Source organism: Artibeus jamaicensis, unplaced genomic scaffold (assembly GCF_021234435.1).
Source record: "Artibeus jamaicensis isolate MK-2021 breed Jamaican fruit bat unplaced genomic scaffold, CSHL_Jam_final contig_354, whole genome shotgun sequence".
NCBI lineage: Eukaryota > Metazoa > Chordata > Mammalia > Chiroptera > Phyllostomidae > Artibeus > Artibeus jamaicensis.
Window position 1 is genome coordinate 28098215 of NW_026521803.1, and position 23071 is coordinate 28121285.

The window sequence follows — 23071 nt, forward strand, 5'->3', positions numbered from 1 at the left end:
TATCAAAAGCCGTTGGGCACGCTCCTCCATTCGATCTTCTTCTAAGCCCTAGCAGGCATTCTGCGAATTCAAAATACCGAAGCACCAAAGCACCCACCGTGAGCTCCAAACTTCCCTCCAGGGTACTAAGAGATCATAAACTTGGCAGACCCCAATACTTCTTGCAGTCTGAGGTCTTTCTATCATGCAACCTCTTTGCTTCTGCTGCCTACATGTTCTAGTGAAAGTCAATTTGACATGTTACCAGGGACCTGGTGCTGTTCAAAAATGCTACTTGAGGGGACGCAGCTTTCAGTTGTGCTGATGATGACATTGGAGAAGCCCTGGGGAAGGCAGACCTTCATGCTGACATTATTAAAATTGTCACAATTACTGAAAAACCTTTTTTCCAGATGCTGGTCTATGGCTCTGGCACAAGAATTGCCAGCGTGTGTTCTGTGATGTCCAGATTAATAAACAAGGGGCATGTTGACATTCTAAAAAAGCATCCCAGAAAAAATAATATTAAACTAATATAATTTAAAATATAAGTTTATATACTATGTTGTTTCCCAGTTCCTATGGAGAGAGAACTATGACCAAGGTTGAAAAAACACTACTCTTGACATATGTGTTCAAATGTGACCCAGACCAGGGCTGGTGAATGTTAGAAATCTGGACACCCACACCGAGCCTGGAATTCCAGGATTCCAGCAGTACAGCCAAGAGTTTCTATGCTGCAATATCTCCTGCCATCAGAGTTGGAATGGAATTTTAATATTAAATATGGAAGGAGAATCCAAAACTACTAAAAATATACTAATTTCAATCAAAACAAATATGTGTACAGTGAATTGTTAAAAGTTAAATCTTCATATTTATACATATTGTGAGTACCAAGCAGCTCTCCAGCCAACACAATCTGAGATTAACACTTAATTGTTCTTTTGTTTTCTATCTTAGAAAATAAAAATACCTGAGTAGTTCTTTTTTAAAAATATATAATCTACCCTGGCTGGTGTAGCTCAGTGGATTGAGCACAGGCCTGTGAAGCAAAGGGTCACTGGTTCGATTCCCAGTCAGGACACATGCCTGGGTTGCAGGTCAGGTCCCCGGTAGGGGACACATGAGAGGCAACCACACATTGATGTTTCTCTCCCACTCTTTCTCCTTCCTTTCCCCTCTCTCTAAAAATAAATAATAAAATATTTAAAAATATATACAATCTAAATACTTCTGACTACTTATGTATATACACAACACACACACAGATACACAGACACCAGTAGAACAATTACCAAACATTCTTCTAAGAAATTTCATCTGTGAGTTGATTCCAACAATAAATAACAGAGTCAAATTCCCTGATATTTGGACAGAGACCACAGGAAGACAGAGTGGTACTTTACACAGTCACTTAATACTCAGAAGCATATTATTCAGACTAATAATGGAAATGTCAGCAACTATCATAATATGATGAGATAAAAGTGATTTCTTACTGAACACTGGGAAAGATGTATTTCCTTTTAACACTTGGAATTCTTGTTCCAGTCGTCTTCGTAAATCTATTTGCTCAAATAAAACCTTCTGAAGTTCTTCTAATAAAAGGAAGAAAGAAGAGTCATTTGACTAATCTTTACAAATAACTCTCCAGAGAACTGTTATATATGGCAATTTATTATTATAAGACGAAATATTTTACCAGTTTAAAAAGTGTTGCATGGACATAGGATAGATTTTGTGCAGAAATCCATGAATATAAATCAATGTAATATATTATTTTAAAGTATTATATTACAGTGTCATGTATTGATTGATAAGTATGCATTAATCTCAATTATATCCACCCAATGGTCCATATATTATTCATATGTTGCTTGTCAAGCTTAAAATATGGTGTAGAACAAAAATATCCTCCTATTATCTCTGCAGCCTTTTAAAGCTAAGTTCTGCAGAGTTAAAACTTTTCTTACCTTTCCCCATATTTTCTACGTCCTTTTTGAGTGAATGAGGTGAATTTGTTTCTTGAGTGTGTTCACCTTAAAAAAGAAAGAAAGGAGAAAAAAGCGTTAGTCTTGTGTAGGCTATTTTGTGAAGGTTTTTCTCTTCGCTTTCTTTTAATACCTACAAAAGAGCCATTATTTACGATAACGAAAAAGTGGAAGTCCTCAGAACCAAATGTCCTTGTCTGCTCCTGTACAATTCCTCAGAAGCGTGGTGAGAGCTAGAGAGAAGGAGGGCACCGTCTGTGGAGCCTGGGACAGCAGATTCCTGAAGTTAGCTCCCCTCCCAGCCCCCACCACTGTCCCTCCTTTACAACAAAGGTAATTGCTAGAGTGGGCAAGAGAGGAGGTTGAGCAGTCAACATTTCTGGAAGAAATTCGATCAGGGTCCCTCTTCTTTCAGAAGTAAAGAAGTCTACTGAGAACTTCTGAGGGGAAGGCCCTCAGGACAGTGGAAGCAGAAGCCTGCCGCCATCCTGAGCTGCCCAAATTTGGGACAGTGAAACAGAAGTGCGAGGAGGCTTTAGTTGTCCCTGGGAGAGAATTTCCAAGCCTGGAGCAATTTCCTAATAAGTGGTAGCTTGTTTGTTTTTTAAAACAACCTAAAACAGAGATGTGAAATAGTTATATTACTTTGTGATATTCACATACTTGATGATACTTTCTTAACTACTTGGCTTTAACCAATAAAAACTATACTGTGGGCAAAGGTCAGATTGTTTTTCTTACCTATTTTGCTTATGTGCTAACCACAATCATGGCAGGCTAACAAAATGGATTTATCTACACTCATAAAGTCAGTCTACATAATCCCGAAAACATAAATTAACCAAAGAAATCCAATCATTCAGCCAGCCAGAATTGTTTTCGAATTTCAGTTTGCCATCCACAACTATCCATGCAATGTAATAAGCTTTCCAAAGCTGTGTGGCAGTACAGACAAAAGTGCTCTGAGGTTTCATTGATTCTAACTGTGCCCCACCCCCCCAAGTTAGCTCTCTCTGTGTCCCTGGAGCTGTTTGCTTACTTGCCTACCTCACCCACTTGGTAGTGCACCACTTGGTGGTAGGGCTCTGGCTTTTTTGCACGGAGGTGCCTAGCACAGTGCTGCACCCATAACAGGTATCGAATAAAGTGTTTTCCGTTGTCACAAAAAGGAACCCCAGGAAGTTTTAAACCCTAAATTATAGCACAGGCCTGAATGGATCATTTCAATTCTTTCCTCGATAATTATTCATTTTCTTTCCTCAGCAAGAAATAGAATGTAATGGCCCCGGGCACTTAGAGGAATACTGGGAGATATCACTGTCAAGGTAAAAAGTCCTGCAAAGAGGGCGACAGAATTTCTCCCCAAAGCAGTAGGGAGACAGGATGGTATCAAGGACAGACAGGAGAATTCGTAGCATAATATTATAAATTGTGATTCTGCATTCCACCCGAATGCTGTTGGGAATATGTGTGTTCAGGTATGTGTGTGTGCATGTATAGGTGTGTGTACATAAATACACACATGTAAATACAATATAGGCAAGTATTCCTACACATGTGCATAGCTTTAAGAAGGTGCTTCACTGTTCCCCACCATTAGGACAAGAATGTCTTTGGTGTCCACAAGGTCCTTAAAGGCAGGTGTTTTCTCTACTACCAAGATCATATTTACACAGACCCATTCCCATTCTCATCCTGGATACGGCCTCCCTCTATAGGCTTTTGAACATTCATACTTTGGCTTTCTTCTCCATCTAATAAAATAACGAGCCCTGGCTGGTGTGGCTCAGTGGATTGAGTGCCAGCCTGTGAATCAAAGGGTCATCAGTTCGATTCCTAGTCAGGGCACACGCCTGGGTTGCTGGCCAGGTCCCCAGTAGGGGACACATGAGAGGCAACCACACATTGATCTTTTTCTCCCTCTCTTTTTCCCTCCCTTCCCCTCTCTCTAGAAATAAAAAAATAATGAGAAAATATCTGTGAACCATTGTGAATATAGACCTCAATGTAATTTCTATAAAATACTAGTATCCAAAAGAAGAGTAACATGAAGGTGGATAACAAACCATAAATATGCAAACCAGAAAGAATGGTATTTTGAAATGAAGATAAAGGCATATTATCCGCAGTATTGACTATGTTTGCTCTAGTCTCAGGTAACCAGTTAAATGGGTAGGCGTTTCATGCTCGTACAATACTGAGTCTGAACAGGAGAGGAAACAAGAATGCACATCCCTCCACATCCAATTACAGGCCATAATAAAAGTTTATTCTTCTGCTACTTCCCCCACCACTCAAAGCTCAAACTAAATGAGATAGTTGGTTTCTGAATAGGCACAACTTTAGAAGGCAGGTCCTTTTCACATTTTAGACCAGACTCTGTTTGTTGCACTGGTGTATTTTGTGGACTGTTTATCTTATATTACATTTCAATTAGATAATTAAATCTAAAAGTTAAACTACAATATGTTCAAACGCATTTCTTTTCTGCTCCACAATGAGAAGGCTTACAGAGGTACGAAACCATTAAACAAATGGTTAGGAAATGGAGACTGCATTGACCACAGGCAGATCTACTGATGACATTAATAATAAGCTTTTCTTTCATCGGCTCGTGGAGGTTTTATTAATATTTTACATCAGCATCTATTCAAAGAGACATTTTACTCCAACTCCTGGGTAAAATCTGCCAATTTTTGGCTTAGATCTGGATGTTTCACATGCAGAAGGTTTTTAAAAATAGTTACATGTTAGGTAAACAAGAAGCGCAGACGCTTCTGCTGCCTTTTGAGTATCTGGACCGTTGCCTTTTGTATATTACTAATCTGTAAAACCCAGATTGTGGATGGTGGTTAAAAATGACCTCTGGGAGCCCAGGCATGTTTGTTCACTATTACTGCTAATGTTTTCCATCTGGTTAACAAAAAAGGGAGTCTAATACTAGATTAAATAAATGAGATTTCATTGACAATGAGCTTCCAATTTTTATAAAAATTTCATCGGGTCAAATGCATTTTACTTTTTTAAAATTAAAGAATGGCTTTGGAGACATCTAGAAATTTAAATGTTTAGTTTTCTTCTCACTACATTGCCCCTTTAAAAAAAGTTTCAAAGAGGTAGGGTGGAGGGCACAGTGATCTTAATTGTGAAGAGTTATAGGAGAGAAAATTATAACTTGGATGGCACAGGTTTCTTGGAAGTCTGGTTGAAAATATATCTTAAGCCAGACTGTAAAGGAAGACAATTGGGTGGCTTACAGTTGGAGAGTAATGGATAATCATAGCCTAAAATGCATCCTGTGGACTGCAGTGACCAGAAGCGGCTGCTCAGGGCTGCGTCTGCATCTGCGCCCCACAAGTGCAGGTTCTCGGGTCCAGTTCAATGGGACCTGTCTCATTGCCCCCCAGTCCTGCTCACCCTGGAGGGGAGAGGCAGCAACACGTCACACCAGAGAAACTGCATCTCTGGACTCTGTGGTAGAGGCCAGAGAACCAGGAGTCCCGTGGTTCCTGCTTTCCTGGTCCCTCCGGGGGTCCTCCAGCACCAGGTGGTCCCATTTTCCAGGCGAATGTTCTACCACACCTCCGTTTCCGCCCTGACACAGCCATCAGAAGCCGGCAGTACAAGAGGGATGAATGTGATAATATGCCAACTGAAGCAGACATGAGCAGTAAATATCAGATGAGGAAACTAGAGTATCCAAAGTGGGGAGGGCCCTCCCTCCAAAAAAAGGACAATAGATTCACTAGCACCACTTTTCGAAGCATGAAGGTAATGACTTTCTCTTAGATATCAAGGCACACCTCTGCTCAAGAACCAGTACTGGCTCCTGTGGTCTGCACCATAGAATCCGCTCTACATTCCTTGCCTCCCCACCCCCCCACCCCCCGCCCGGGCCTCCAGCTTCTCTTAGAATCTTTTCCCATTGGCCGAAACAAACTTTCTCTGTCTATCACCAAACGCAAGCCCTTTACTCTACCTGGGACTTTATTTCTCATATCTGCTTGCTCTAGCTTACGTTGTTTCTCTTGCCTAAGGTGCCCTCTGCTCTCCCTCCATCCAAAATCAGAACGCCACTCCAGTCTTTTCACTTCTGTAAAGCCTTTCCCAACTTCTGCAAATTCACTTTTTCCTGAGCTGAAGTTCTAGGTGCTGATTGTCTCTACTCTGCCACTTTGTGCTGTGCCTGAGAGCCTGGGGTCTTGACAAATGCCAGTCTAGTCCTGACCTGCAGGAAACCCCTGGCACCTCTACCCCAGGAGGAGCACAGATACTTTCCACAAATATGAGCACTTGCACTTAATTCAATCTGCTTTGTGAAAGAAATGCACACTAATGCTACTGTAAATCCTCCATTGTTATAAGGGGGCTTTAACCATTAAGTCATTCCAATGAATGAAAAGGCACACTTTCACCCATTTGAGTATTCTAAGGCTTACTCTATATTTTCGGTTTACTGGGGAAGTGTGTGATGTTTCCATTTTTATTCTTCTCTGACATTCTTAAATTTCTTCAGAGATAGACAAAACCATAGAACTGAGTTTTAACCAAGACATATTAATGAATATGCCTGCTATCGTCTCCGACAGAAAAAATGCCTGACATTTTCAGAGCTCATTTAACTTTAAGAGCCAAACGAGTAGGCCAGATGACCTGTTCTGTTGGTGGTCATGGGGCAGGAGGAAAAGCTGATGAAATGGATATTACTGTTCTCAAGCTAAATGTGAATTCAATACATAAGATCATTTAAATATTGTACCTGGATGTGTATAGGATATACTATGTATATACCATACAGTATGAAATATGGATGAAGAATAAAAACTTTGGCATCCATCCACCCTTTCTATGGAAATACATTCTCTCTCCTCCTCCTTTCATCTCCACTTGGTCTCCTGCTCCTTGTCTTTGCTGTTGTCCCATTAAGCTCCCCCTTGAGCTTGCAACCAGCACTCAGAGGCCCTGCCCACACAGCAGTCCCAGGGGCTAGCAAACTGCTTATCACGGGAAGGTCCTCTGTGTCCCCCCAGCACTGCTGTTCACAACACTTGATGGAAACATTTCCATTTACAGAAAGAAAGCATGCTATTTAAGTGCACACTCAAGGATAAATTTAGTCATTGGAACGGCTTTGGTTTGGAGCTGTGTCTGTATATGAGATAGATACACATGTACTCTAACATTGAGACAAAGAACAACAACTTTCAGTCAAAGGTCCAGATGTTTCCATAGAATGGTGGGGGGCACTCACATGCTACCTAATATAGCCGGTGGAGATGAGCAGACACTGAAAGGACATGTATGACCTGCCAGTCGTTCTACAGTCTCTACCCATAATTCCCAACGCGCTGTCCTGCCTTCTCCCCTCCCAACAGCTTCTGCCCAGGGCCTGGCCTCTGTTGAACCGAGATTCACTTTATAACATTGAATTCCTAAATAAACTCTGAATTTTAATAATGAAACCTTGTTGTATGATCTGGCCTTCATTTAGACTTTCTGGAATTTTTACTTTCTCTTTCCCTAATAGTCTATCTTAAATTTGGATGGGGTCAAAGTTAATCTACGGTTAGTATAACTAGGACATTTCACAACGACCAAAAGTCGGCACAGCCCATGGTTGAGAGATTTTTAAGAACACTTTGCATTAAGACATTAAAAAAATCAATTACACAGAAAACCAGGTTAAACCATTTTCTCCTCTATCAGTGGGACTTGGACTTCTGCTAATTCCTTGGTGTTAAGTTGTACATTAAACTCTTCCCCTGTGACATCTGGCACTTTAGTGAGGTCACAGAACAGAAGAGAAAAAAAATCAATACCACTGGAGAGGGTGTGCTGGAGAATGAAGTAACTAAATATTAACTCTGTTGGCCAAAAACAAAAATGGAATGAAAGCCAAATTAGTACTGGTGGGGTTACAGTAAACTAAAAATTACAGCCAACTTTGTAGTTCATGACCAAAATTTAATGTTAGTTGCGTATGCATTGCTTCCTGACTAAGTATACAAATACCTTTGATTAGTGAATCTTGAGTTCATTTAGAATTTTCTTGAGTTTTAGAACTTCTGATGTCAATCCACGCTATCTAATTTTTATTTTTTGGAGAGTTTTTCATCCTCTTTCATTTCCTTGAGTTTCATATAGAAATTTTAAAATCAAAAGTAAGAAGGGACATTTTTCATAAATAAAAGAAACCGATATTTGAAATGTAGAGATAATTTAATTCCAAATACATATATTGCAAGACTTCGAATTTCATCGTTCATAAAAATATCAATAGTAATTTAATGGTATTATCGAGTTTTATAGGTGAATAAACTCAGGCACAACACAGTTAAATGGCTTACCCAAAGTCATCTCGTGAGAGGATTAAAACTTAGAGATCCACTAGTCTGTGCTTTTTAGGATTTTTCTTGTTCTTTACCTTTATTTTTTTAAAAAATCATAAGCATGTTATAAAATAGAATGGAATAATAAATCAGAGTGCCTCATCCGCTATATATTCATGAGAAATGTAACTGCTTCTTACTCTTCTCAGAAATCCATCCATAGCATATTAAGTACACTAGAGAATCATACCAGTGAAAATCAAATTGATTTTAAAACTTCTATACATAGAACAAGATGCGGCAATGCCCAGAGTCTAACGGTGCTGGCGTTTCTACAATAAAGGGGATTCAAATGGGGGATGACTGCATTTTCCTGTTTTCCTTGACCTGCAATAGCTTTGAGCTGTCTCGCCAGCCTACCTGCCTGCATTCAATTCCAAATCACTTAACTTTACTAAAGCGATTCAAAACAGATAGGCAAACCTACCCTGGGATTGCAAGAAAACGCTGCCATTTATATGTTTGAGGAGGTGATATTTTGACCACATTACCATCTGCCTAATCCATATTACTGGGCTGTAAGCAATGGGTCTAATTTTAAGAAGACCTACAGATAAAAGTTCAACTGGCTTCTGGGGACTCTGGGATGCAGAAAAAACTTCCTGGTTGATCCCTTTAATTATGCAGAAGCACAATATTTGCTGTACGTAAGGTTAATAACCATTAACAGGGAGGTTTTTAAAAAATCATTTAAGTGTAATCTCTTCAAAATTGCTGAAAAGTAACAGTTACCAATAAGGCTGAAAGGGTGAAGGGAGGCTAAACTTAATTAAGATGATGAACTAAAAAAAACGTCAGCTGGAACTAAGTGTGGTTGCTAAACCAACTTTATAGTAGGGATTGATAAAAGCAAGTACCTATCATTTAAAGATCTGTCTATAACCTCACTCGTTTAGAGAAAGGTTGTAGGAATTTCTTCATAAACCACATTTATGATTGTCAAGGGAGGGAAAATTTATAGAAAAATCAAAAACTGCATGCTGACTTATTAGGTAGTTTGAAAAGACATTTCATTCTTTTATGTTATACTGCATATGTGCCAAGGTAAAATACTGATATTTTCCAATAACAGTGGTTGAGTTAAACATTGGCTACAGGACCCTTGGCCATATACACCTTATTGGATATTCTGTTTGGACCAGGATTACAGTATAGATGCTGCATCCCAGCTGATCTGTCCTCTCCTTTTGACTGAAAGCAACTTGAGAGCAGGGACTGGTGTTGATTCCATCTCTGAACCCCGGAGCCCAGCAGAGTCCCTCACACACGGTAAGCACTCTGTAGTATTTGGGGAGTAACTGAGTAAATAAGCACATGAATGCTGTCACATACCTGCAGAAGCTGACAGTGGCTACACGGGGAGAAATAACTCCATTCATAAGCAGGCTGTTCTGGGTAATGCATTCCACTGCTACCACCCAGTGAAGCAGCTAACCACAGCTTTCATAATATCTTTGGCTCATCTGGATTTTTGACGCTTTGCTAAACAAATGGATTTTTGGAGTCTGACCACAAGTAAATTCATTCACATCCAAACACAGGCCAGCTGGGTGCCCACTCTGGGGTTTTCTCCAGTGTGCATCCAACTGAAGGCCATCGGCTAATATTTCCTACCAGCAAGGGCAGCTGAAGGCACACAAGTCACACTGCAACCCAAACTCCTTAACGCTTTTTAAAAATCTTCTCAAGAACATTTTTCCATTGTTTTTAGAAAGAGAGGAAGGTTGGGGAGGAGGGAAAGAGAGAAACATCAATGTGCATGAAACACCAACCCCTGCCTCCTGCATGTGTCTGGACGGGGGATCGAACCCACAGCCTAGGAACATGCCCTGACCAGGAATAGAGCCCGCAACCCTTCAGCTATGTAGTGATGCTCCAGCCAACTGAGCCACAGCAGCCAGGACTCCTTAACAGTTTGGACATTTACAACATCATTTCTGCATGCTCAGCAAAGAAACCATGGGATGAAGTTCTTGTGACTCAAGATTTCAAGACAAATTTAACAAAATATATCTTCCACTTGAGCATTTATTCATTTCTATGATGTTTTCAGCTCTTCCACACCCCACCTATTTCCCATTTAATACAGGATAATAATACAATATAACCCACTACCTACATATCTCTCTGAACAATGTGAGAATGAACTTGTAATGTGGAAAATCAATATGGAACACGTGTCACTGGGAATTTGTATGAGATAAATTATTATGAGGAAGGGACTCATAACACATCAATAGCACGACTGGGTGTCATGGCCAACGTCACTATTGACTGCTTCGCCCTGAGCTTCAGGCACTGTGGGAATTTTATGCGAAGAGCACGTCTGACTATACTTTTACTTCCTTCTTTTTGGCATTTGTATTTTGGTCTGAATATCAGACAAGGATGGTTTTTATCCCCGATGGTTTTTCTCCCCGCTGGCTATCTTCCTCGGGGTTCTGATGGCTTTTCAGGGTTTACTGCAGTCACTATGTGTGGGGAAACCACGTCCTTCCAAGGCCAGAAGAAACTGGTTTTCAAGTGAAACCAGCCAAGCCATCCAAATGGGAAGCCAAGGAAGAATGGAAATTCCCTTTCTAACAAATCTACAGAGACTATTAATAAACACAACTTGAAAAGACCGTAACTCTGTGAAGGAATCAGTATATTCTAATACATTTAGATTTCTAATGGATAGGCACAGTTGTTGAAATGTTAACTTAAACATTTTATAAGAATTGTAAATGTTAGCTGTTACTGCAATGTAGAAAATTAAAGTTCCTAAAAAGAGATGATTTCAGACTGTGGAATTTGGATTTTCTCATGAACTCTATGAAAACTTTTAACAATTTAAACATCAAATTATCCCAGTTTTGTATGAATCATTGCTTGTTCTTGAAAAGCTATGTATATTTTACATGTTTTATAGACTACGTTACAAATTTTTATCTTTATTTCTTTCAAAATTGGCACCAAATAGCATAAGAGTTATGGTGATTTCTGATTTAGCTAAAATGAAGTGTAAGGTCTGGTGCCAATTATTCTCTAAATGTGTATTTTATATTAAATACATGTACGCTATAACGTGAACTTCAATATCACCAACGGCCAACTTCCAAATAAAAACCTCTGAATTTAGGCAGTCAGAAAGAACCTAAAATTAGTGCATATGCATTACAAAGTACTCATTTGAACAAGCAACATTAAATTAAAACCAGTCGTAAGATTGGTGGATGAAAAGCGGGGCCCACCTCCTGCCTCTATGTGGGTTGCACTGTGTCAGAAATACATGGCCACTGCCACATGCAGGTTTTCTTACGCTGTTGGACTTGGAGCTTCATGGGGCCTCCTGAAAAGGGAACCACCAAACAGAAATTTCCCCGACAGCACGTTACTGACAGTGACGCTGGGAAGAGACGTTGCTTTGCTTTCGAGCTCTCTGAGCTTTGTTTGTACCGGTGGAGAGGGGTGAGGATGTGCTCCACGCTCATTGGCTGTACGACACAGCCCTAGCAGAGTCCCCATCCTCTTCAGCTGGTGAAACAGCCAGTGTTGCTTTGCATTTATCGGAGCGCACAGGAACCCCCATCTGTGGTTTCTACGCATGGGAGAAAGTGGGCTACTTTTGTACGTACTTTTAGCTACAAGAGCCACCAAACAGCATTGGATCCAGGGCTGGGGAATATTCCTAAGATTATGTTTTCATATTCATGAATGTGCTCTTACTTTCTACACATATCAAACAAACAAAAGCAACTGACAATCTAGAAATGTCTGGGAAATAGCTAGATATTATGGAACCAATCAAACAGAATCAGAAACCTTGTGTGCCTGTGAATGTGTGCAAGCCCTTCACACTCCAGGAATTAGAAATTCCTTGGTGGTGATCCTTTCCATCTCAGGCCTCAATTTTGTGAACTATCACAGTAGGGAGGTGGAAGTTTGGGGCAAATATCACTGCCTTTGCCACTTCACATTGTACACTTTAGATTGTAACAGAAAAATCGCATTTAACAATCTTACCATGTTAGACACTTAGACCAAATTCGTGAAAGGTAATTTCATGCATTGTCAAAGGGGCATAAAGCTTTAATGTGTGGAAGTGATGATAATAACATTTAAAACGTCCTAACACACAGGTGAAGCCAGAATGCACAGAAAGTCAACGCGTGCATTTTACGTAGACTCGGCGTGGCCACTGCCCAGTGCCCCACGTTACTCTTATTCTTGGCAACTCAGCGTTGTCCACTTAAACTGGATGTTGATCAGTATTTATTGAATACATCCATGGAATAATTTGAAAATATGTGACAACGTACAAAGCTTCCTTCCCATGACATGAAGCTATTTTTCCCTATCAGAACAGATGTTTGCCTTTTGCCATTTAAGATGCTGAGATGTCTCCTCCATGGGCAAATAAAAACGAAGGTTCGGAGATCTTTTCCATTGTACTTTGCTGTTATATAAGATCCCTTTCAGATCCTATTTTCTTTCTTTCTGCTCCCCACACCACTCCTTCCCCCTCTCCCTCACTTCCTAGCCTGCTCTCTCTGTCTCATTTGACAGGCAAATTTGCAGACATTGCCGCAGGATAACAACCTCGTTTGACAGTCAATTAACCGTGAATAGTCAAAGCCAAGGCAGTTTGCATTACATAAATGGAAAATTAGATTCCTTTTTCCCAAGAAACAAAACCCTCTCCTTAAGACACTGCAATAGACAACTTAGTATCAAAACTTCTAATCACGTCTTTCCCAAACCCCTTGGAGACATTTAGCAATCAGTAAAAGGTGGTTTCATTTAATTTGTATAATGTAATTTTTGTAAATGTATTATACATTTTGTGTAGAGATCATTATCATGGAGATAATATAAATGTTGGCATAGATGTCATAAAACACCTTTAATGTCTTTCTGACAGATATTAAAAGCAATAAGCTGTGATCCTTTTTAATGGAAGGTTTCTAAGAGAACATTTCAATTATTGTCATTTTATGCTTTTTCCAGCCTGTTTCATTGTGTAACCTGATATATTTCTGAATTTTCTTCTGAAATATGCCCAGCAATTAATAATCTTATTGCTATTAATGTCACTGCTTTCCCATTTGTGCTTTTCTTAGTTATATCTACTAGGAATTGTTTCTCATCTTTACCCTTGTACTAAATATTCACTCTTTTGATTATGAATTTCAGCCCCTCTTTCTGTCATCTGACCCTCCTTCCTCCTGTTCGTCCCGGCCTACCTGATCTTTCTCTCCAAAAATCTCCTCCAGGAGCGTCAGAGTCTGTGATGAAAAAGCTATGTTCCTTGCTCTTATCTAGAATCAAACAAAACAGAAAATCTACAAGTGATCATACTGATAAGTGGGCAACAAAGACATGCGATAGTTTTAACACGTGTTTATGTATTTGCGTGTGTTTAGAGTGTTGGCATCACTTAGATGCACAGAAGTATGTGGATATTAGGGCAACGGCACTGTTATTTGGAAAACTGCCAGTGCTTGGAAACTATAAAAATGCTACCCTTTACAATACAAACTGGAATATTCCTCCCCCTCCCCCAAACCCATTAAATTCAATGGATGAAAACCCACAGAATGGTGGTGGGGGCAGAAGAAGCTGTGTGTAAGTCCCACAGCAATGGTCAAATGCAGGAAAGATAACTGGTGGTTTATTTTTCTTTTACCTGAAAAGTTGTCATCTTTTGTCGATAAAATAACTTGGTTGTTTTCCTTAGTCTTCTGATTCTGTGTGGAGAAGAATTAGACACACAAATCAATGCCTGGATCAAACCATACACCAATGTCAACAGTCAGCAGGGAGAAGCATCAGTAAAAGCGACTCCATGAGGCCTCCAGAGGCTTCATTTTGGATGATTATCTTCTTGAATGGTTGTTGTGCTTAAATACATGTATAGAACTACACGTACCTATGTTGTCCTTTAAAAAGTAGAGTGCTAATTAAATACACACCTACTACATGCTCTGTAAGTAAACATGCTATGTTATTTACCAAATCCACACTACACGAGGGACAAAGACATGCCACTCTGAAGTCCTCAGGAGTGTTTTCTATGCACACTTGAGTGGATGCTGAGCCATTTAAACTTAACTTTTGTCTTTAGGGGTTCCAGGCATCATGTTCCCGTGGGTGGAGGTTGGTTTGGGAAAAGCCAGTCTTGCTGAGAAGTCTATCTTCTGTTTTACTGGACACAGTATTTTACAGATGTGTCCATTCTGGTTAGAGAGCTCTGGGGCTGATAAAAGCAGTCAAATAAAACCGAATTCAACTTTCAAAGTCAATGTATTTTTATTTTTATTTTTACTTTTGAGTCATGGTGGGGGGCGTGACCTCTGGAGCAGAGTAGAGACAGAATTATTCGGGCTGCTCCAGTTGTGTGACCCCTTGTGTTTCCCTGGGGTGGGGAGGCGATAGAGATTGGTGGGTTAGAGGGAGGACTTGGTCTTTTTCACCTTCTGCACCAGCTAACTTGACTAGAGGAGGGCATGGAGGCCTCAAAGCGCTGGGAAGACTTTGTAAGAAAGAAACCAGAAACTGCATTTTTATGGGGAACCACTGGCAGAAAAGAAGCCCTCGCAAACACATTGAATATTTCATTTCTGTGGGGAAATCTGGTGATTCATCTTGCCTGCGCATATGTAACCAATTCAGCCTAAAGGTACATTTAAATAATAATAATTAGCTTGAAGGAGCCTAAAGGGGATATTTACATCTTTGCAGGAGGGCTGCTCCTCCAGTGATGGATGGCGGACCGGGCTGCCTGGACTGCTGCCGCCGCCACCGCTCGCTTTCTGCGAGGCCAGGGGCGGGGGCGGGGGCGGGGGCAAGTCCGAGCCACCCGGGTCACCCAGTTTCCCGTCCTCCGGCAGCAGCCTGGACGAGTTCAGGGCCAGTGGGAAAGCGCCTGCGGCGGCCGGCGCGCGGTCCCGGTTGCTCCCCTTCTCAGACAGCCCTCGGCCCTGGAGAAACCGGGCGCCTCCGACTAAGGGGTCCCCTAGCAGGACCCCTGTCTCCTCGTCTTCCTCCTCCTCGTCATCGGGGTCTCGACTTTCCTCCTCCTCCTCCTCGCCTTCCGGGGGTTTGTGGCTCTCCACGTCCACCTCCTGCTCTTCTTCCTCGTCCTCCTCGTCCTCGGAGCTGTCCTCGCTGGGATAGCTGCAGCTGGTGCCCCCGGGGGACAGAAGGCCTCGGTGGTGCGGCTGCGGGGCCAGAGGGGGTGGCGGGGGTGGAGGCGGCGGCGGGGCTGGGTGGTGGCGCTCAGAACCTTGCTCGTCGGGCTGCGGAGGCAGCAGCAGCAGAGGTGACGGAGGCTGCGGGGTATGATGATGGTGGTGATGGTGCGGATGGTGATGGTGATGGTGGTGATGCGCTTGGGCCGAGTGTGGCGCGCCCGCCGAAGCCCCGTGCAGCTTGGCCAGGCTCTCTGCGTCGTCCTTGCCACCCACCGGCCGGAAGGCGCTGGAATGATGGTAGCTGCCTCCGCCCGCCTTGCGCCCCTCCAGGAGGTGAGGATGGTGGGGCGCGGGCACTCGGGAGCCCGCAGGTCCTGCTCCAGCCGGCGCGGCCCCTGCGCCGGACACACCGCCGGGGTCTGCGGGTGGCGTGGAGCCCGCGCTGCAGTCCCCACCGCTGCCGCCCGGGGGCGACTCAAAGAGCGCTTCGCGAACGGCCGCAGTCCCCGCCGGAGGCTGAGGGCCATTGGCCACGACTGGAGGGGGCTGACCCGGCGGGGGCGCAGCATCAGCGTTCCCACCGGCGCCGCCGGGCTCCGACAGGTCCAGGAAGGCCTGGCGCAGCAGGGCCGGACTTTCCCCAAGCGCGCAGCCGAGTGCTGAAGGCGGCTGCGGCGGGGGCTGTAGGTAGGTGGGCACAGGAAGCCCACCTGGGGTCCGCGGAGGCCAGAACATGCAAAAGGGCGGGTAGAAGGCGTCCTTGCGGCCCGCGGGCCAGAAGAGGCCCGACAGGCCCGCCTTCGGCCCCGTGCCGGCGCTGCCCGCGCCCCCCAGGGCCTCGGCTGCAGCCCCCGTGTCCTCCTTCTTGTGGCACAAGCCAAAGGCAGCGGCTGCGGCCGGGAAGGTGTAAGGGTGCGGAAAGAGCCCCCCGCAGCCCGGGAACTTCTGCAGCACGCCCCCAAATGAGCCCTTGCTGGGAACCGGTATGACGGGATAGCTGCGTGGGCCTTTGGAGCCAGCTGCCGCGCCCGCTCCAGCGCCTACGCCGGTAACGCAGGCACCCCCGGCGCCGCCCCCTCCCGCTCCAGCGCCGCCAGAGGCCGCAGCCACCGAGAGGCTGGCGGCAGCGGCGGAAAGACTGGCTGCAGCCACGACAGCCGCCTCCTGCAGCGAGTCGTCCTCGTCGTCGAAGCGCGGCCGCTTGTGGTGGGGGTGCGGCGCACCTGCCAGCTCCGCCAGGGGGGGTGGTGGAGGCGGCGGCGGTGGCGCCCCCAGCAGGTGTGGGCCCAGCAATCCCCCGCCTCCAGCCACCGCAGCAGCCGCCGCCACCGCCGCTGCCTTGACCGAGCTGAGCGGATGGCAGGCGGGGTGCGCGCCTGGCTGAGGCAGCGCGCGCTTGCGGCTACCGCCGTTGAACATGGCCTTGACGTCCTCCCAGGCGAAGACTAGCTCGTCCTGGGGGCTCTTGTCTGTGAGCTTCAGATGACGACGCCACGAGTTGAAGTTGGCTGCGTCAGGCTGTGTGTACTTGGCGTCGGGCGTACGGTGGGAGTGGAAGATGAACTTGTTGGGCGAGAAGTACATGTTGCAGTAGCTGCATTTGATGCACTTGGCGCGCGAGCTATTGTAGCGCGCGGGGATGAAGCTACCGCGGCAGCCCCAGGCGCATTCGTGAGACACGTCGAAGGCGAAGTTGTCCGGCAGCTTGGGCGGCCTGTTTTCGCCTAGGAACGACTTGCACAAGCGCTCGGCCTCACGTTTAGTGATCATGCCGCAGCGGCGCGATGAGATGGGCATGGCCCCTGCACGCCGCAAGATCTCCAGCTGCACGGGCGTGCACTGCACGCACGTGATGCCAAGTGCTACGCGGCGGTTGTGGATCTCGTTGTAGCTGAAGTTCTTGAGGAGGGTGTTGGAGATCTGCGCCAGGCACAGACGCTCCTGCCCGTCGATCACCAAGGACACGATGGGAATGCCGTAGAGGATCACCTGGCCCACCTGGTTGGGTTTGAGGTTGGCGTGGCTCGTGCGCTGCTGGCTCAGCGCGTCGGGCTGGAAGGCGCTCGAGGGCGATGCCAGCAGGATGTCGTTGGGCCCCGGCAGCGGGCTGGAAGCCATCTCCTCCGGCGGGAAGCCCGGGCCAAGCCCTCGGGGTCTGCCTTGGAGACTGGAAGGGAAAGGAGAAAGCGCTGTCAAGAGCCTTTTCAACATAAAACAGAGAGTGGTTTGAGTCCCTAACTGAAGAATTATAATAACTTCCTTGCTTTGACGGATATGTGATAGTCACCTGGCACAGTTGACCAAATTTCAGACACAAGGAAGTCATCTCTCTTAATTTTCTTCCAGGTCACCCTTCCGAAATGCAGGGACTTGGAGGAACTTCTTTTTCCCCTGTTCTAAACATCCGAAGTAAATTAGCTATCCCTGATTTATAGAAGCTGTTAGAATAAACGGCATGCCCGATAGAAATTAGAAAGTAATGACAACAGCTGTAACTAGTGCAGATTACCAAAGTTGTGAAAAACTGGGGCTTGGCCATTGAAACCCCAATTTAAAAAGAGACCATTTGTGTGGGAATTGATTTTGATTAAAAAAATAAATCCAAACCTTTTAAAAAGTGATTTTTGTGGTGCCTGAGGTTTCCTTGTGGGAAATTCGCTACTGGCTGAGACACATACTGTTAAAAGCAAAGCGAAGCCCCTCCCTCCTCGTCTTTGTCATTAGATACTTTCACACTGTAATTCGATATTTGGGGGGAAGGTGGGGGAAATTCGCAAAGCCAGATGCACGATATCACCAAAATAGGGTGTCGCGCTTTCAATTTTCCAAAAAGCTTGCTTGCTGAACTGAAGGTCTGGTTCCAGAGAAGTAGCTTAAACAGATGAAGTTATTGACTAATACCTTTAAAAACTGTGGTTTTTTTTGTCATTTCCATGACAAGGAACAAATAAATATTGGCGAGTGTGTTAAGTTTAGAACAGCGCAAAGAAACTAATAATTTTGTGGGAATCATTATTGGTGGGCTTAAATGGCACATTTAGGTGTGAGGTGAACCACTTTCTGAGATGTGGCTGTGTAGGTATCTCTGTAACTTCAGGGCAGATGTGCCCCGAGGTGTAGATAACCTGGGCACTGGGTACTCTGTGGACACACTGAAAGTGGAAGCCCTGGCTTGGGCCTGCCGTAAAATTCCTAACATCGCTGAGACACGTAATGAGAAAAAATATCCAGTAAATTGAAAATACAGAAGCATCAATGGAAAGAAACCTTTTTGTCAACCGTGCAAAGTCACAACAAACAAAGTGGCTTATTCCCTGGAGAGCAGACAGTGACCTTTCTCCCCGCAGCCCCACTACGGTGTGGGGCGGGCGCGACTGTCCTTCACCCTGGAAAGTCACTGACGCGGTAGCAGGCACTCGTGGACCAGTGCACTGGGGTCTGTCGTTACAGCGATTCCAGAGGACACATTATCTTACTCGTTCACCCAAATCGTCACATGCTGGTGACCTCTGGGCCCCTGTGACATCTATCCCGTTGTCTTTGCCCTTCTGCCCTCTGGATTCTCAGCTCTCATTACCTCGCGCGGCCTCCAGGAAGGCTGACCAAACCTCGACGCGATCAACCCAAAGGAGAGCCTGCTTTGTCACTTAGGATGGACCAGAGACAGTATTTCTAGGGGACAGGGCGATAAATGGCAGGTCAAGGCACAGTGATGCTGGGCCCCACACAACCAGCTCTAACTTCTCCAAATGGTCCTTCGATGCTCGTTTTCCTCCCAAACAAGATTCTTGTTACCTTAATAAGACCTCGAGATAACGGGAACACTCGCTTTGGGGCAATGGAGCGCTGCGGCCGGGCCCTGGCGGAGGGCTGGTTTTGCGTTACAAAGCCGCACCCTTAGCGGCTACAGACTGAGCGGAAGTGCCTGCACTCTCACCCCAAGCCCTCCCAGAAACTCCTGTCATAGCAGAGACACAAATAAGAGGGTTTAGGATGGGGGGGGGGCGTTTAAAGAGAGCGAGGGGAGAAGAGACAATTAAAAGTTAGTTCAACTGGAAAAGGAAGCTGGAGAAGTTCCTTATCCTACTCACCAGCCAATGACCCCAACTTAACTCCCCCGTCTCCAAAACCGATCGCCAGGAAAACCTGCCGCTGCGCCTTTCCTAACCCAGAGAATCCCACCGGTGGGGATCTCAAATAGTGAACCGCGCGAGCTGTGTGGCGAGCTAGGGTCGGCCCGTTCCGGCAGTACCTGGTGACCCCTCGGTGTCTTTACGCGCGTGGCTGCCGGCCCATCTTTCGAGGGCTCTCGGAAGCGAAGCATCCAAGCGGGTCCTCGAATCCAGATGGCAGGACTCTGCGTGAAGATCCCGATGCTTGTTGGCGCTTAATGGCGCTCGAGCCCCGGCCAGGGGAGAATGACAGCCCGATTTGCGGCGGGGCGTCCCCTGGACCGCAGAAAGTGTGGGCGCGCGGAAACCCGCGGCAGGCGAGCCCCAGATGGAGCGCAGTCTGACAGCGCCTTTCTCTGTCTCTGAACTCGTGTCGGACGGAGGGGACGCCACCCAGCGGGCAAGGTGACGTCACCGTCTCCCTGACACTCCACATTAAAGGGCTGGCATGTTACGGGGAAGGAGGGGGAAAGCGAAAGAGAGAGAGAGAGAGAGCGTAGTATCTAGATACATTCTGAGCAGGCACGAAAGCTAACACCTAGACAACCCTCAATTGACAACAACCTCCCCGGCCCCGGAGCAAAACGCAGCCAGGTGCCAGAGCGGCGTGTCTGATCTGGGAATGGAAAGCCGAATAGTCTGCGTGCATCCGGGGGACCCGGATCCTGGAGGGCCCAGATTCCAGAAAGCGCCTCTAAATGTGGCTCTCCCTGCCCGTTTTTTTTGTTCCCTTCCCTCAATCCCGGGCGTCGCCCTGCTCCAGGAGTGATCCCTCTGGTACACGGTGCACGCCAGTAGCCTCACTTGTGTTTCGGAGACATAGAAACTACAGTCAGGCGGAGAATAGAAGAGCTTCAGCGCCTCGTTTTGCAACACTGTAAAATGAGAAAGAGGGAGAAGTTCTGCGCAGGGCGCCCAGTCTGCAAACTTGGAAGGAAGCATGGAGAGTGTCCTTACTTTGGAACAGAGTTCCTTTTTAGGTCAGGACGCCGAGAATCAGTGCAGCGCTCGCCATTTTAGAAAGCGTACGACCAAGCGAGGACCTCACAGGAGCGCGTGTGTGCGCAGGTCCGTTAACTGCATTCTGAGCAGTTCCCCAACTCATGGTATGAGACCCATGCAAGCCGCCTCAGCACCAGGGAAAGGTGAGACTGGAAAGCACCAAAGCCTCGAGTCCCGACCAGCCCTTCAGCAAGTCGCTGGTTTCCCCAGAAAAGTAAATTTCTCAAGGAACTATGTAGGAGCAGCCTCCCCCTCCCCAAAAGGGAAAACTAGGATGAGCAAGAACCACCCCGCAATGGCTTTCCCAAGGCGAGGCGCTCCCCAGGATGTAATGGGGAGTGTCGGTATATTGCCTCCTAATTGATCAGCTGTTGGGAGTCAGAATGACCATTCCTGGGTAATCAGAAAGGGAATAAGCTGTCTATTCGGAAGACATTCTAAGATAGATACATACAGGGGGTGAGATTTGGGGATCCTTTAATTTTTCCCTCTACAATCAAAGCTGAATTTTCCGTTGCTGCCTGTTGAAACACACAGGCTTGAGGCTGGGCAGCCGCGCCACTGAACCAATCAAACGACCTCCTGTAACCTGGAAACCCAACCAGCCACCACTGCAGCAGCATTAACAACAAACCATCACTAACTGAGCAGAGAGGCAAAGTACAAAATCTTAACACTTCATCAAAGGTCAGCAAGACCAAGGAGAGTCAATCAAACAGAAAAGTGAGGAATACAGGATTTGTGGCTGTTTTACATTAATATGCCCAAAACAGTTTCAGAGCCATGTAAATTGTAGCATTTGTTTGGACATAAGTTTTCAAATGGCAGAGAAATGATTTTTCATTCATCTCCTAGTTCCTAAAGGCATTAGCAGCACAAAATAGACTCTGTTCTGAGGGGCTGAAAGCAACCCAGTGCTCCCTCCCAGTGTCCTCCAAGCTTCCCATCCAAAAAAAGAAAGAAAACTTAAGCTTTTTGCCTGCCCAGCCCATTTCCCAGCAGAGTATCACTGTCATTCACAAATCCTTTCCCGGGAAGGCCTCACACTCTTTGGAAGCTTCCGGGGCCAGGCCTGTTTTTCCCACCTGCCCCGCCTCCTCTTTGGCTTGGGGCTCGCACAGAGCCAGGTCCTCACTTGCTCACTGTTAATGGAGTCCAGGCTGCTAGAACGAAAGCCTGGTCCTCCAGGAAAGAAAGCCTGGAGATGGGGCTGATTTTAAGACTGAAGGGGGAAGGAATGGAAGTCCCAGCCCTGTAGTATAATGTGCCACAGGGAAGTGCCTGTTTGCTGCTGTGGAGGAAATGCCAGGGTGTCTTCACTTTTTATCTGTGTGTTCTCATCTCATCTTTGCCCTCCAAAGTCTCCTCTTCCCCTTAGAGATCTGTACCTTTTTGTTTTTCTTTTTAAACGGTCTTCAACCACATCTTTCTGTGAAGAGAGAAACAGAACCAGTCTTTGCCTTTCCTCCCAACCCAGGTTACTTGAGGAGTGAATCCGTGAACCTGCACCTGGCTGTACCTGTAGCTACCTGCTCACCTGGTCTTTCAACATTAACATTTATACACTACTTCGGGGTCTTACTGCCACACAAACCTGTGACTTTAATGCAAAAAGTTTCACTGGAAAGAGAAATGTGTGATGTTAGGTGAAGTACTTTCACACAAATAACTGTAAAAGTAGCACAGAACTACCCCCCCCCCCCACACACACACAGGTGCCTGAGCCAACAGAGCAGTTCTATTTTTGGAAGATGCAGGTGGAGAACAATTGCTCAAAGCCAGACTCTGTGCTCCAGAGAATGCTCACCTTGACTTCTGGAGCCAGACTGCAGAATTACAGCCTTCTTATGTGTTCTGAGTCCGTGAGCAACTTCCTGTCACTCACTAGCTCTTTGACCCTTCACTTTCTCTTCACTTTGAACAAGTCTCCTGATGGTCCTCTATGGCCCTTCCATTTTCCTCTCTGGGACCAGGGGCTCCTGGTCCTTGTCAGTCTCTGTCCTGGCGCCCACTTACCCTGGCAAGCTCAGGGAGGAGCCGGCGGTGGCGGTGGCGGAGGTGGAGGCGGCGCGTCCGGGCAGAGTTAATCAATGCTTTCCTATTCGAGCTGACATGCATTTTACACGTCGGGACTCTCCTCAGCCGGCTAATTGATTCAAATTGTTTTATTGGTTAAACTGGTGTCACCCGTTTGCATGATCTATCACCGCACAGAGGAGAGCATTTCCACTCATCTCCATTCCGGGCGGCTGCGGTTCACCCAGGCCAGGGACAGGTAAAGGAGCCCAGACACGGGACCCAAAGGAAAACCACAAACCGAACTGGCCCCCTTGGAACTGGAGAGGCGACGCCTGGATGCA

The 23071-nt window shown here is 45.8% G+C and overlaps 1 protein-coding gene across 1 annotated transcript in view; it reads right to left on the minus strand.

Annotated features, from left to right (window-relative positions):
• SKOR2 (SKI family transcriptional corepressor 2) overlaps positions 1–17655 on the minus strand; it is a 34161-nt gene extending 16506 nt beyond the window's left edge. Inside the window, exons 1-5 of the mRNA XM_037165053.2 lie at positions 15076–17655; positions 14031–14091; positions 13588–13662; positions 1956–2021; positions 1482–1580 (exon numbers count right to left, since the gene is read on the minus strand). Of these exons, the coding sequence (XP_037020948.2) occupies positions 1482–1580; positions 1956–2021; positions 13588–13662; positions 14031–14091; positions 15076–17655 (2881 nt within the window). The remainder of the gene's footprint in view (positions 1–1481; positions 1581–1955; positions 2022–13587; positions 13663–14030; positions 14092–15075) is intronic.
• Between the last annotated feature and the right edge of the window lie 5416 nt (positions 17656–23071).